At 41.5% G+C, this 16,739-nt stretch overlaps 1 protein-coding gene across 4 annotated transcripts in view; it reads left to right on the forward strand.

The window, feature by feature from the left end:
• The window catches only part of LOC136873738 (cytosolic carboxypeptidase 1), a 762,457-nt gene that overhangs the window by 109,666 nt on the left and 636,052 nt on the right, over positions 1 to 16,739 (forward strand). For all 4 annotated transcript variants that reach the window (XM_067146906.2, XM_067146907.2, XM_067146905.2 and 1 more), the window contains exon 3: positions 4,469 to 4,551. In XM_067146906.2, the coding sequence (XP_067003007.2) occupies positions 4,469 to 4,551 (83 nt within the window). The remainder of the gene's footprint in view (positions 1 to 4,468; positions 4,552 to 16,739) is intronic.

A 16,739-nucleotide genomic window follows, 5' to 3' on the forward strand; every position in this document is an offset into this window, starting at 1 on the left:
AATGTTTTAATCACATGTTGTATCGAGTACAGTGTTCTGAACACATCAATCAATGTTCTGATCACATGTTGTATCGAGTACTGGCTGTCTCATAAGGAGCTATGTATAGCCGCCATCTTGCATCCGCCATCTTGCGCAAGCATCCTTAGGGCGTCTCTAGTCATGGATCCTTAAGCCGCCTCATAAGAGCAACCACCATCTCGCGCAAGCATCCCTCATAAGGAGCCTTGTATAACCGCCATCTTGCGCAAGCATCCCAAGGGCGTCTATGTATAGCGATCATCTTGCATAAGCACCTTTAAGGAGTCATGTATAGTCACCATCTTGTGCAATTAGCGTCGAGAGAGGACTGATGTAGAATTTTTCTTTTTAAATTATCCGCCACCACATAGAGTGTAGCACTGAGGTTTGCGATGTAAGATGGTGGATGACAGCTGCGCGTAGCACGTAGAATTTGCCGCCACCACATATATGGCAGCACGGTGCTCTCTTGATTAAAGATGGCGGATGACAGCTAACAGAACTTTTCAAATTGCCCGCTACTACAGAGAGCAGCACGGTGCTCTGTTCATTAAAAGATGGCGGATGACAGGTGATGAAATTGCCTGCATGATAGCAGCACCGTGCTCTATTGATTAAAGATGGTGGATGATAGCTGTCATAAAAAGCACGTGGCTTTGTTTACTAAACAAGAGCACATAGATTTTTTCAAATTGCCGCCACCACATTTCAAAGGTATCTAGCTAAAGAGCGCAGCACTGAGGTTTGTGATGCAAGATGGCGGATGACAGCTGTCAGAAAAAAGCACGTGAGTTTGTTTCCAAACAAGAGCATGTAGAATTTGCCGCCACCACATAGAGGGCAGCACGGTGCTCTCATGATTAAAGATGGCTGCTGTCACGTGGAATTGCCTGCCACCACAAAAGAGGGTAGCACGGTGCTCAAAGATGGCTGCTATCAAAAAGCATTTTTCAAATTATCCGCCACCACATTTCAAAGGTAAGTAGCTAAAGAGGGCACCACTGTGCTCTATAGATTAAAGATGACAGCTGTCAAAAAGCACGTGGATTTGTTTATCTCGCGCTAGTAAGGTTAAGTTGGTAGCACTAAGGTTTAAGCCCGTTAAGATGGCAGCACTGCGGATGACAGCTGTGACGAATTTACATCTACTACGATAAAGAGGGCAGCACTGTGCTCTATAGATTAAAGATGGCGGATGACAGCTGACAAAAAAGCACGTGAGTTTGTTTACTAAACAAGAGCACGTAGAATTTGTCGCCACCACATTTCAAAGGTAAGTAGCTAAAGAGGGCAGCACTGTGCTCTATAGATTAAAGATGGCAGATGGTAGCTGTCGAAAAAGCACGTGAGTTTGTTTCCAAACAAGAGCACGTGGAATTTTTCAATTTGCCGCCACCACATAGAGGGTAGCACTGTTCTCTCTGGATTAAAGATGGCTGCTTGTCGAAAAGCATTTTTCAAATTATCCGCCACCACATTTCAAAGGTAAGTAGCTAAAGAGGGCAGCACTGTGCTCAAAGATGGCGGATGACAGCTATCAAAAAAGCACGTGGCTGTCAAAAAGCACGTGGATTTGTTTATCTCGAGCTAGTGAGGTTAAGTTGGTAGCACTAAGGTTTAGGTCTGTCAAGATGGCAGCACTGCCGATGATAGGTGATGAAAGAGGGCAGCACGGTGCTCTGTAGTTTAAAGATGGCGGATGACAGCTGTCAAAAAAGCACGTGGCTGTCAAAAGCACGTGGCTTTGTTTACCACACGCTAGTTAGGTTAAGTTGGTATTACTGAGGTTTAGGCCCGTCAAGATGGCAGTACTGAGGTTAGCGATGCGTTGTTGTCGATGACAGCTGTCAAAAAGCACGTGGCTTTGTTTACAAATGTGTCAAAAAGCACGTGGCTGTCAAAAAGCACGTGGATTTGTTTATCTCGCACTAGTTAGGTTAAGTTGGCACTACTGAGGTTTAGGCCTGTCAAGATGGCAGTACTGAGGTTAGCGATGCGTTGTTGTCTGTCAAAAAGCACGTGGCTGTCAAAAAAACACGTGGCTTTGTTTACCTCATGCTAGTTAGGTTAAGTTGGCACTAGTGAGGTTTAGGCCCGTCAAGATGGCAGCAGTGAGGTTAGCGATGCGTTGTTGTCGATGACAGCTGTCAAAAAGCACGTGGCTTTGTTTACAAATTCAAATCTCGCGCCAAAATTCAAATTTCCCGCCAAAATTCAAATTTCCCGCGGGCGGCGGAGGCGGCGGCGGAGGAGGTGGCGGGAGGAGGAGGAGGCGGCCGAACCATCCAATTATACTACTCCAGTTCCTACTAGGCAACAGGACACATGCTGAACTTAGGTGACTGAAATGCCAATCGTTTCTGCAGAACATACTAATGTACATGTCCTGTGAATATGAAGTTCCTATCTCTAGTCTTCCAAGGTGTTCTGTTTTTATGAGCATGAGTGTACATACATACATACATACATACATACATACATACATACATACATACATACATACATACATACAAACAAACTGAGTATTCAGTAGGTAAAAGCGGTGGCCTTCTGAGCCCTAGCTGAGTTCAATCCCGGCTCAGTTAGGTGTAGGGTTGCTGTGTACCGCGGATTTCACGAACCATCCGCGAATATGTGGAGTGAGCAGAACGTCCGGGCCGAAAAGACAAAAGTCCGCGATATACTTTTTAGAGAAAATACAACCTACAAATTGGATGAGAGTTTTATCTTTGAACCGGTTGTAAAATTATAATGTTGTTTAGCTTATACAAAGCTTGAACATTTCGGGAATATGAAGTCCAATAAGAAGTGGGTAGCTGTTTTCCATTATTTTGTTCCTGGGAATAATGTGAATGTAGAGAGGGTGTTTTCTCTTATGTCTGCCCGCGTAGCTGTGAACTTGCATCCGGGAGATAGTGGGTTCGAGCCTCACTGTCGGCAGTCCTTTAGATGCTTTCCCGTTGATTTTCCATTTTCACACCAGGCAATTTCAGGTGCTGTGCCTTAATTAAGGCCACGGCCGCTTCCTTAACACTCGCAGTACTTTCCTCTCCCATCGTCCCATACGACCTATCTGTATCGGTTTGACGTAAAAAAAAAAAAAAAAAAAAGAAATCTTTTGTCTGCCCAGTGGGCAGAAGAATGGAACAGGTCAACACTAGCATCTGCAAAGGCAGTGCTTCAAGTGCAATACAGCACGAAACGTGTAAGCTATGGTGAATTGCGTAGTCTCATTCAAAATTAAACCAAGCTCCCTTCTTTACTTCTTGGCTCTGAGAAGTACGGCTGGTATTCAAATGTTTACCGGTAGTGCATTGTAAGTACTCAACTTTGTAGTAGGCCTACAGGTCATTAAATCAAATTGATACAAACATACTAATGTTATTGTCTTGTGATAATTGATTTTTTATATCATCTTACTAATGGTTTTGTACTCATTATGATAATGTCCTGGTTTTGGACTGTTGGATTGTGGCAACGCTAGTCTGGTGGTATTTGAAGGTGGTCAAATACTTCAACCTCATGTCGGTAGATTTATCAGTACGTGAAAGATCTCCTGTGAGTGAACATTCTGGCACCTTGGCGTCTCCGGAAACCGCAAAATAGTTAGTGTGAGTAATAATAATAATAATAATAATAATAATAATAATAATAATAATAATAATAATAATAATAATAATAATAATAATAACTTACTTGCTTGTGGTTGAACGTAGGATTAACACATCGAACGTTTCAGCGACACAAGGTTGGGCAAGGGCTGGAATTGGGAAGGAAGCGGCTATGGCCTTATTTAAACCACAACATTTGCTTTGTGTAAAAGTGGAAAACCACGAAAAACCATGTTCAGAGCTGCCGATGGTGGGATTCGAGCCCACCATCTCTCGAATGCAAGCTCATAGCTACGCGACCTTAACCGCACGGCTAACTCGCTCGGTAATAATAATAATAATAATAATAATAATAATAATTTTACGTATCACTTAGAACTACATAGTCATGGTTTTCGGAGACACCGTGGTGCCGGAATTTTGTCCCGCAGGAATTCTTTTAATGGTCAGTATATCTACTGACACGAGGGTGATGTATTTCAGAACCTTCATATACCACCGGACTGAGCTAGATCGAACCTGCCAAGTGGGGCTCAGAAGGTCAGCGCTCTGTAGAGTACCTCTACAGCCTGAGGTACTCTGCCCGGTATGTCTAATAGTTGGTCCACGAGAAGGCAAGAGCGATGTCAGCGAACTTTGACTCGGAGCGTTCCTTTTCTCTCCACTCCTAAATCATAGACCTTTTCGGCTAAAATAACATTAGGCTACCGGTATACTGTTTACACCCTCACGGTTGGTTTGTAAAGGCATCGAGGACGGTAAAAGAGAAGCATCTCATTGTGTCCGCAGTAGTTACTAATTCTTCTTGTTAACATCCAATTTCTTTTTTGTTTCAGACAGGAATATCAGAGAAAGAACGTTGGAAAGGATTTGGCGGAAGAACAATGGTGCTCTACCACTCATCATTGGCTTACTGGAGGTACGATTTATTGATTTATTTCTAAGTCAAGTTATTTGAAAAAAATTATTTTCTTTGGCTACGAGTTTATCGGTTCTTGGTTATATTGAATTGAACGGTAAATGTCCTGAGATATGTCACTAGTGCAGTGGTCACGCTGCATTGTTGTATTTGAACTTTACATCGGAGTAATTTTTCCCGAATTAGGCCTACATCTCCGTTTCCTATTAACCTTTCAAATTAGCAGCAGTTTCTACTGACATCCCTGTTCGGAATTGCTTCGACATTAGATTGCACACTTCTCTTTCTCTTTCAGAGAAGAGATATCTTCCTTTATACTGTTCTAAGCTTTCGATTATGTATGTAGAGCAAACCTCGTAGCTTGTGGGAGATCCACCTTTCAGCTGCTCGGTTTCTACCTTCTTAGCTCTGCGCATATTGAATCGTTTCCATTGTCTGTTGAAGTCCATGAAGTAATACTGAAATACGCCTCTTTCAAAATCTCGTTCTCCGTGGTTATATTCGTATTCAACCTGAGCCTGTTTTTCTTTTTTTTTTTGAAGATGATTACGTGCCGAATACTCGGAGCGTCTGTTTTGTATGCAGTATGCAGGTTAGGTAATTCATTTTTCAACATAATTTTGTCAGTATCGTTCCTGAAATGTTGTCTTGATTTAAACCGGAGAGACATTGTATGGCATGAACCCCACTGTAGACATCAATTATTGAGTGATATTTTCCATATTAAGTTGAATGGCCTCCTCTGCGAACCATGTGACCTTGCCGCGGTGGGGAGGCTTGCGTGTCCCAATGATGCAGATAGCCGAGCCGCAGGTGCAACCATATCGGATGGGTATCTGTTGAGAGAATCGGAGATATTTACTATAAACATTCACGTTTTCTCATTAGAGGCAGTTTCTCGTAGAAATAGTATTCAATATTCCTTATGAATAAACGTGATTTTTAGAGTATCACTTCTTACAGAATTTACTTTCATACCAGTGTAAAGAAGTACATTTTCAGCGAGATGAATGCGGGCGTTAATGATTTACTCAGCTAATGCAGTTAGTCTTATCGTTAGCAAATAAAACTGTAGATAATTTAGTCAAGTCACTTTGCGAGAAGAAACGTATTTTCAGGCTACTTCAGCGCTGATGAAGTCTTTCGGCTCTCCATCAGTATGTCTGTGAAGAGTGAGATTGCAGTAACCTGTGGCACAATTTCTGTCACAAATAATTTTCGTTTTGTTAAGATGGATTTTAGTCTGAATTTAATTTCTTGATAACTGTTTATTAACTCGAAGGCCTATTCAGTTTGTGTAAAATCCTGATCTACTGTATAGAATAATGTGCTAGTATCCGCATCCTTATTTTTATGGACAACAGTTTACCAAGGATTTATTGATGGAAGTTTTTGAAATTAGTACAGCACCTTTTTGATAAAAGAAAAATGTTACCCTGTTTTGAAGGCGTAAATGCATAACTGTTTATAATTATCATAGTAGAGAAAGTACTGTACTTATTGACCTTCAGTTTTTTTAAGTCAACCATTCAACCGCTCTTGAGTCACAGTTGCAAGTGTATGAGAGAATTTCCATTAGACTTACTTGAAATGGTCTGGTTAGTGCAATTGGGTCATAATATAACACGGTTATTTTTTAACTTACTCTACACGTTGCATGTGCATTCTGTACCGTGAAGGTTTAACTTCAAGTTCTTGTCATATTTGGCTTAAATTATTATTATTATTATTATTATTATTATTATTATTATTATTATTATTATTATTATTATTATTATTATTATTATTATTATTATTATTATTGATACGGGGGTTTATCGTGGAACGCAGAGGTAAGGAAGTGCGTGTATTGAATGGCTGGGCAGGGGATCAGTTAGAGCAAAAATGTACTTGAATAAAAATTGGAAATTTTATTTATTTCCTCTATTAAAACCCAAAATAGAGTAATCTAATGATTTAACGAGAAGTAGTTGAAAAATTACTTGATAATATTCACATTAACAACGAGTTCGTCAGCTCCAACAGAACATTGGACTTAGAAGTGCTTAATCAGGTACAAGATCAATTGGGAGAAACTCCCAGTCGTTAACCTACATATGAAAGAGCATAATTGCTCCTGACAGGTATAGCATCATGAAAGAGCATAATTGTCCCGAACAGGTACACATTATAGAGTCTGAGCTAAATAAATTGAGGCTAGCCGTAATAAAGAGAAGTGTCATTGTTACATTCTCAGTTAAACTAGTTACCAATTTGGTGCCCCCACTTCATCTTGTTCATATACAGATTGACCCATGATGGGCTTATCAATGACAAAATTTCACAAACAGGTGAAGTACCGATCCACAAGTGAACCTAATGTACCCACGGTTACCCGCAAAATAACAATGAACATACACGGACATATTGCCCATCCTGCTTGGCCTTAAAGAAAAGGAAAAAAGATTACAACAAAAGTTGGTCATTAACAAAAAGGAAAGGAGGCGAAACACCAGTACTCCTTAAAACCACATTCGGGGAAGAAAATGACCTAAGTGGGCTTGAGGCACAGAGGCTAATCCCACGTTAAAAAGGGTGACTAAATGGGGGGTGGGTGTAAAAAGTCGAGATAAGGTTTCCAAAAATTAGAGGTTGAAAACTTTAGTCACCCAGCTCAAAAGTTGAAGAGGAGAGATCTGAGGGTCACCACTCGTGCTCCCTTACATTACGGTAAATGTTTTCCCAGTAGGGAATATAAATAGAGTCCGAAGACTGCGCAGAAGGTCCTACATTTCAGTCCAAAAACAAAAGGTTACATATTAGATATTAAGGAAAACTTTTGAATTCTTCCCCTGAAAACACATGCCGGCACAAACACATATTTAGGTCAATTCTGCCATTACCCGTCAGCGCTGGATCATCTTCAAGCCGGCACCCTCTGCCTCCTGCCTCCTCCGTCAAGTCTCGCACTCTCAATCGTCGGAGCAAATCAGACAAGACGCCCCTGAAGCGCTCTCTTTAAATAGCTCCGCAGGGGCGAGTTCTAGACTTTATTAGAATCCAGAGCGCTGATGGGCTAAATTTGCAAACATTCCTGCGGGTTCAGATTTGTTAAAGAACTGAGTTACACGCATGTAATAGGCAGATTACATTAGAGGAGGACCCAGGTGAAGTATTGACAACTTCGGCACATAAGAAACAATAACCAGTAAAACGTTTACCAACTATAACAAATTAAATTTCTCTGGCGATAGACTTGGACTTAGCCCACCAGAGATCGCTAGAAAATAGATGATAGTGCCATCTAACCATCGAAGAAGACAGTTTTAGAAAGTCATAAATGTTCTCAACCACTGTCAGAGATGGCCATAATGGAGAAGGCGCACAGTTTAAATGGCCAGGGAAGGTGTACCCCTGGTACAGTTATTGTCATTTTGGTATATAAGATGAATTGATAAGCTATACCAAGCTGAAGATAAATACGGTTTTTCTTCATTAGTTTGTATATAGCTCGTACGGGTATAGTAGATTTTCTTATACCTTTCAAACGAGCATCACCTGGTTCATTTCAACTGTGAGCTGCTCATAGAATGGGGAATTCTTTTCGCTCGAGAGTCTCGAGGCCGCCAGTTAAATTCTCGACAATCTCATTAAACATCTCGAGTCAAAGTAAATAGTGCAGTGGGTACACTAGGGTAATACCGAGCTCAATAGCTGCAGTCGCTTAAGTGCGGCCAGTATCCAGTATTCGGGAGATAGTAGGTTCGAACCCCACTGTCGGCAGCCCTGAAAATGGTTTTCCGTGTTTTCCCGTTTTCACACCAGGCAAATGCTGGGGCTGTGCCTTAATTAAGGCCGCGGCCGCTTCCTTCCCACTCCTAGCCCTTTCCTGTCCCATCGTCGCCATAAGACCTATCTGTGTCGGTGCGACGTAAAGTAACTAGCAAAACACTAGGGTAAGCCTTTTATAAATCAAGGAATGTTATCATCATATCTCTTCCATATTCCTACTATTTTTCCATTATGTGCCTCGTACTGAAGATGGAGTCTAGTGTTGATCTTCCAATCCGAAAGCCATATTGCTCTTAATATAACTGTCCTTCCATCTTACTTCTCATTCTTTTTTCTAGTACCCTTTCAAATATTTTTGCTTCCTGAGGTATGAGTATATACAAGGTGAACCGAAATTCGCGCATTCGGGCGTCGCAGCGCGACTCCTCACATGCCAGCAATAAAAAAAAAAGTATCTCACAAAAGTTCGTCGTGCGAGCATATCAGGCAGAAAAAAGACGTTGAAGAGTGGCAATCTGGCAACACTCTAATCACATGTAGGGTAACTACCTCTGTCAGCACATTTTAGTCGTACTGTACAGTTGGTGCCGTGAATAGAGTTTTGAGTTAGCATGCAGGAGGTCGAGGGGTCGATCCTGGGTTGAGGCGTATGTTTTTTATTTCGTAAATGTAGTCCAGGTGGTATGGTATCTGGCATCTTAATCGTCAACAGCGATTGCAGCGGGTCCTCTAGAAACCATTTGCACTTACTTACTGCGAACCCAGGAATGGACGAACAATCGTTTTCATTGGTCAACTTTGAAAGACGGCCTTTCCAAGTCGTGGGCGTGAATTTATTCGCTGTTGAAGATTAAGATGCCAGATAGCATACCACCTGGACTACATTTCTTTCTTTCTTAATCTGCTTACCCTCCAGGGTTGGTTTTTTCCTCGGACTCAGCGAGTGATCCTACCTCTACCGCCTCAACAGCAGTGTCCTAGAGCGTGAGGCATTGGGTCGGGTAATAAAACTGGGGAGGATGACCAGTACCTCGCCCAGGCGGCCTCACCTGCTATGCTGAACAGGGGCCTTGGTGTCGGACGGGAAGATATGAAGCGGCCATGGCCTTAAGTTAGGTACCTTCCCGGCATTTGCCTGGAAGAGAAGTGGAAAACCACTTTCAGGATAGCTGAGGTGGGAATCGAACCCACCTCTACTCGGTTGACCTCCCGAGGCTGAGTGGACCCCGTTCCAGCCCTCGAACCACTTTTCAAATTTCGTGGCAAAGCCGGGAATCGAACGCGGGCCTCCGGGGGTGGCAGCTAATCTTACTAACCACTACACCACAGAGGCGGACCTGGACTTCATTTACGAAATAAAAAACATACGCCTCAACCCAGGATCGACCCCTCGATCTCCTGCATGCTAACCCAAAACGCTATCCACTGCACCAATTGTACAGCACGACTAATATGTGCTGACAGAGGTAGTTACCCTACATGTGGTTACAGTCTTGCCAGATTGCCACTCTTCAACGTCCTTTTCCTGCCGGATATACTCGCAGGACGAACTTTTGTGAGATACTTTTTTTATTGCTGGCATGTGAGGCGTCGCGCTGCGACGCCCGAGTGAGCGAATTTCGGTTCATCCTGTATATATATTTCGTGTGGCTCTTTCTAGCCGAGTGCAGCCCTTGTAAGGCAGACCCTCCAATGATGGTGGGCGGCATCTGCCATGTGCAGGTTAACTGCGTGTTATTGTGGTGGAGGATGGTGATTCCTCGATATAATTATCACATATCTTCTTGTCTCTCTTCTTAAGTAAAGGTATTAAAAGTCCTTGACTCCAGTCATTTGGTACCGATTTTTCTATCCAATAGATCGATATATCCTATACAACCCTTTTAGACAAACAGATCCTTGTGATTTGATCGTTTCCACCCACACAATTAATCCAGTTCTGTTGCTTTTCCCACTTTCATTCATCTGACAGAAGTTTCCACTTTTTCCATTGTGATTTCACTCTCTGGTTCTGCCTTCTCATACTCTTCCTCTATCATCTCACTTGCACCCCTTCTCACATTTAAGAGTTCATCGAAGTACAGTAATCCTTCCACCACCACCACCACTACCACCACCACACCTTCTTTCTCCTGCTTTGTGTAGACTCTTTCTTTTCTCTTCCTTCTTTCAAGTCCATATAACATCATTTTACCGCTATACACATCTTCTACCAACTCTCGCATAAATCTTCCCCACCTTTTATTCACTCACTACTTGCTTGCTTCTTTTAATTTCTTAATATCTTTTCTGCTTTCTTCCGTTTTAACCCTATTCAGTAATTACCATGATCTCTTCTTATTTTTCATCATCATCATCATCATCATCAACATCATCATAATCATCATTATCGTAATCAATTCCCATTTTGCTGCTGACATCGGATGGGGATGTATATGGCTCCTCTCCACTTCGTCCCGTCTCTCCACCATTCCTCATCCAACACCTGAAGAACTGCGCGTCCCCTGCAGGGGACGCCCTAGTATTTTCCGAGGACGCACCATATATGCACTCATTTTTTAGGCTGTTATTGCGATGGATTCGTCACTCCCAAAGTCTCTTATTTTTCACTGCTTATTTATCCTCTCATTTCACCATGGGACCTCTTTATCTTCCACTACTCCGGCTATTCTGCCACAAGCACACTCTGCACAGCTTACAAATGCCTTTTTGCACATGTCTCATTCCACTTCAGCACTCTTCACGTCAGTTCTGGGTATGTGTTGTTTCAGATCATTGTGGGATTTTTTATTTTACTTTCATATCTTTTACTTTCCATACTTTTATTTTCTTCTGTCTTATTTCTTTCATTTTCACTATTTTTCCTACGTTCATGTTTGCTGCCACTATTCTATGATCTCCGTCAAAGGCTACTTTTGGCAAGACTTACATCTAACCACTGTCTACGATTTGTTCTTACCGTCATGAAGTAATCGAGCACTGTCTTTATCCTTCTGTTTCCCCATCCATATCTTCTAATCTCCCAACTTTTTTTTTCTTCCTAAACTATGTATTACCCACGCTTAACCCATTTCTCAGACAAAAATCCACTAATTTCTCTCCCCCTTCATTCCTCTTTCCATTTCCAAAAGGTCCAGTTACTTCTTCCATTCATTTTCTGATGCATCCCGCCATTGCATGGAAGTTTCCATGACAGTCATTTCCACATCCTTTCTTTCTATCACCAGTGAGTATTATCGCTCTCGCTCTACCGCTTGACTTCAGAAGCGTACTTCGTATTCTCGAGAGTCTCATGACACGCGCCTTGTCAACAAAAGTTCTCGAGCTTTTCGAGACATGCGTTCTTGTTTCCCATTCTTGTAAACAGCTACATCACTGTGGCGTGTCATTGAGCCCTCGCGCACCTTCGCAGCTAGCCTTCACCTGTCACATCAGTGACACGTGGTACTCCGCAATTTCCACGTTGGTGTCATGTGTCCACTCTCACTCACAGTACACATTTACCACAGCAACGTGTGAGGCGTGAGCGGTTCACGAACTGCGCTGTTTTAGAAATACTGCCACCCTTGGCCCGAAAACCGATAATCGTCCCTTTTAGTCATGATAATAACGAGTGTTACGCGTGAAGACGACCTATTGTCAGTGTTAGGAAGAGTGAAAGAAAGAGAAAAAAAAAGGCTGAATTAAAAATATATACCTGAGAAATGTTTTACTTAGTTACAAATTACTTTTTCGGCAAGTAATCGGTAAAATTACAATTACTTCACAGAACGCCAATCTTATGGAAATCACTGACTGAGACTCCAACGTTACCAAAGTCTCTGTGCGATGTACTGTATGTCGATTACTAGCATGTAACGATTACCATTTAATTTCTAGAAGTAAATTGCGAGTAAAAATACATTTGGTAAAAAGTAACGATTACAATAAAAATACTAAATATATTCGTTAAGAGTAATTCGATTACTTCCCATTGTGGCAGCTCACGACAGGTAACATACTTTATCGGCTTTGCGCTGCCGACCTCAAACGTCGAAGATAGTCATAATAATATGACTCGACTATGTAAAACGTTTATAGCATGGTTTACAAGCTTAATAACAAAAAACAAAACAAGAAAATATTTAGCGAGAGTTTTAGAATTCCTAGAATATCTTCATTCATGAAGACTAAATTTTCGCTTTCTTGAGAGAAGAGCATCGAATTCAATGGCATATTTTCCTCGCTGTCCTAGTAATTCAGGCATGTCTTTAAGTCAATATATGTTCAACATTTTAAAATAGATTCATGAGTAGTAGCTTGTCAAACTTTATGTTCCACAAAATAATCCAATTTTGCTTAAACTAATACTACAAGCTCTTAGTGTGTTGACAGTCCGGCCCCGCGGTGTGGGCGGCAACGCGTCCGCTAGTCACCCGGCGGCCCCGGGTTCGATTCCCGGCTGGGTCAGGGTTTTTTAATTGTAAACGATTAATATCCCTGGTCTGCGGACTAGGTGTTTGTGTCGTCCTTACCGTTCCTTTCCTCACACTTCCTACATTCCAATTACACGCAGGTTCATATCACATATATGGTGCAAGTAGGGGCAACATAGCATTTAAAAAAGTGTGTTGACATTTCTTGATGGATGCAGTATTTTTGCTCAGGCCAGAACAAAATAGGTATAGCTTCCGCCGAATTCTCAGTCTTATTTATGACTGTGACAGTATGGAAGTTTCTGAGTTATAAGTGGTGATGAGTAGGGACGTTCGGAGCACAACTTGTGCGTCTGGATGTTATAAAAGATGTTACTCATAGGGCTGGTCGTGCTGCAGTAGTACTTCCTGGTTCAATGAGGAAAGCAATGGCAAACTATTTCACTCTTTACCGTGCCTCGTACGCTTCATTAATGCACCGCTATCGGTTTTTTGCGGTTTCCTTACAACAGCATGACGTTTGGTGATGAGTTTTGAGGATCCAGCCATCCTCCGGGATGAAGACATAAACAGATAATACGAGCTCTGGTTTATTGTGCAACACTAAGCTGTGTTTATGGGCTTGCGAAAAGAAAAGAAACTCAAAAGTTGGTAATGGATAGGCACCGATGATTTCTCAGAAAAATTCGTGATATTTTCTCAGAAACACAATTCGTTTGTATGTCATTAATCGTCTCACAGCAGTAACTCCGACGTATATTCATGTTTTTGACTCATGTTTTATCAATGGTAACTCTTTACTGACGAAAGGCTTTGTTATTGTCTTCATAATTTCATCACAAAATCCGACATCGGTGAGAATTGGATTCAAAATTCTTGTAACATAAAAGGAGAGACTACCGGGAAAATTGGCCGTGTGGTTAGGGGCGCGCAGTTGTGAGCTTGCATCAGGGAGATAGTGGGTTCGAACCCCACTGTCGGCAGCCATGAAGATGGTTTTCCGTGGTTTCCCAATTGGCACCAAGCAAATGCTGGGGCTGTACCTTAATTAATTTTTCAGATTATTTATCAGTATGTCCTACCCTTTTAACGCTCATGTCCTAGTTCATGTTGTTTCCGACCACCTCTATACAATCAGGTGGTGTTTTTTTGCGTCGCACCGACAATGATAGGTCCTACGGCGACGATGGGGTAGGAAAGTTTGGGAGTGGGCAGGACGCGGCCGTGCCCTTAATCAAGGTACAACCTGGGGTGAAAGTGGGAAACCACGGAAAACCATCTTCAAGACTGTCGTTTTTGTCGCGTCTGAAACTTACCCCTCCTAAATCAATGGAAGCAGCAAAGCGGAGCTACAGCAATAACTTCAGTGTCGTTTATTTTGCCGCATACGTTAATTGAGTTCACCTAATGAAACATCACACTGGTTGGTCAACATCAGCTGTCCACGTGTTGTGTTCAGTCGGCTGGTTTTCGGGGCTACTCTGTGTTCGCACATTGTGTTGCTCCTGTTCTCTGTAAGTAGCCTTTAAATAGACACAAGTGCTATGAGAATAAAATTAAAACTTTCTCTTACATACTGCTGTAGTTCCCTTTGATGCTCACAAAAACCAGAGCGACTTGGATAATGAATTAGATTCTTCTGCGTTTTGTGATCTTTAATAGCCGTAAAGATAATAATGTTATTGGTTTTTACGTCCAGCTAACTACTTTTACGGTTTTCGGAGACTGGCCGTAGAAAATCAGACAAGGGGAGAGCAATAATTTGATGAAACTGATGCGGTTATTCTATTGGAATTCAGAAGAAAATGTTACTAAAAACCCAGAGGAATGGTCGTATATAAGCCACAGGGACTCTTAACAACTATTCGCGAAACTTGTGAAGTAGCGGAAAAGAGCGGGGCTTCGCAGTCTGTAAGGATCGTGCACTGAGTGTTGAATTGCATGACAATTATTTAATCATTGTGATTCATCTCTCTAGCTATGTTAGGAATAAGCTTCATTGTGTTGCGTGTTGGATTACTTAATTACGGTACCGGTGTGCACTCATTTAAAAGTTGTGAACTACAGAATTTGCGCTGAAGGGAGACATTGCTCTGCCGCTAGTGCTTTTCGTAAGCTCTTGATAACTTTCACGCTGTGTAATTTGTGAGTGTAAGAGTAGCGTGTACTTCTGCGGAATATCGTTTATTTTAAACGCAAGACTTACTTACTAGCATAGCTAACAGTAGTTGCTTCAGCTAATCTGTGCGAGTGTTCTGAATTCTAGCCGTTGCAGCTGACGACACTTCTGTAGGAACATTGGATTGGATTATTTTATGTTTCTACACTTATTCCATGATAATGCTTGGATGATGTCCCGGTGCGTAATTCCCAGTCCTAGTCCAACGTTCAGAATTAAATTTCAAGTAAGTTTTGTAAGAAACCTTTCTAAATAAAACAAGAAACCATTTTAGCCTTCTCTTAGTCCTCCCCCATCCGGTCATCATTTGAATGTCGTAATACCCGTCAGCCCAGTATCTAAGGTAACACAATTGTTAAGTGAATGGCGAGTTTCGTAAAAGTTTGCCCTGCCGACATCACGTAAAACTCGAACAAACAATACATAGATGCATACATATATGAGCAAAGCAAAGTCATCTCCGTATAGGTCATGAAGATCCTCGGAGGGGTGGAATGTAAGGCCTCCACCATTCATAACCTCGGCACTGGGTGGGGTAGAGTGGTTAGCTCTACGCAGGGCCTCCTTTGCCCCCAGGAATTAACCTAGTACTTATTTTTAGTGTAGGCTGAGTGAACCTCGTTTCTCATTTTAAAAGTGTTTCGACTTTCTGACGGGGAATAGAACCCACGTCCTTCCGTGTGAAACGAGCACGCCTTTACCGCCTTGGCCACGTAGCCCCTTTCATAAATAAAATAAGTAAATACATACATAAATCGAGCCAGCTGTCTCTAAGGTCTGTATATGATGGAAAGGTTTTTCGTCAAACAGGATGATCATTTTTTAATTGTAACTTAAAACCCTTTCAGTCTGTCGAAGACACTAGTTCAAAACCTAATATATAATACCATAGCATGCCTGTAAAAATATACACACTATTAAAGAAAGAATGGCATGTTCTCATTCTACAAGAACATCCTCAAATTCTAACAAGTCACTTTAAATCATGCGCATACGATATTGTTTACGCTTCGTAAACTAATATGATTGGTGATGTTATGGACAAATAATGAATGTAGTTTTCCTCTACTGTCACTTTAGTAAATTATGGACATTTTTCTGTACTCTCTGTACTTAAGCTGCTGTCGTCCGTTACCTTCAGCAACTGTATTTGGACAATTCTTAACAATAACAATAAACCATTTTTTATTGTATAGACAGAAGGTAAATTTGATTGATGGAGATTACGTATCTGTGTGGCACTTGGCATTGTTTTAAAACAAACTCAAATACCCCGTAAACGAGCCAGAGGGATTATCCAAGCCCGGCTAAAATCCTCAGTTCGGTTGGAAATGGAACCCAGGACCTTCGGAACCGAAGGCCACTACGCCGACTATATTGAATCAAGAAGTCTGACTGTGTTTTCAATCGGAATAATAATAATAATAATTGTTACGGGGATACCGTGGTGGACAGAGGTGAAAGAAGGTGCGGGCATGAATGGGTGGATATAGCAAAGATTAAATAGTAATTTAACATTTTAAAATTCTGAATATAGGCTATTTCTTTCCTAGGTTTTTTCTCTTTTCAGTTTTTACAATTTGCTAAGCAATAAAAAAATAGTCAGATACAAAAGTTTAGCTCATGAGCTCGAGAAAAGTCTAGAACATACAACATAAACTATAAAATATGATCTTGAAGCTCCCCCGTTACGACTTCAACAAGAATACAACTACTCCCTTCAATAACTCCTCAAGGAGACTGAGCTCCGAAATTTACAACAGTAGGAAGAGCGTCTTTGCTCCACACAATACTATATAGGAGACTATTCTTCAAATGTTACA

This window comes from Anabrus simplex, chromosome 5 (assembly GCF_040414725.1).
Source record: "Anabrus simplex isolate iqAnaSimp1 chromosome 5, ASM4041472v1, whole genome shotgun sequence".
Taxonomy (NCBI): Eukaryota; Metazoa; Arthropoda; class Insecta; order Orthoptera; family Tettigoniidae; genus Anabrus; species Anabrus simplex.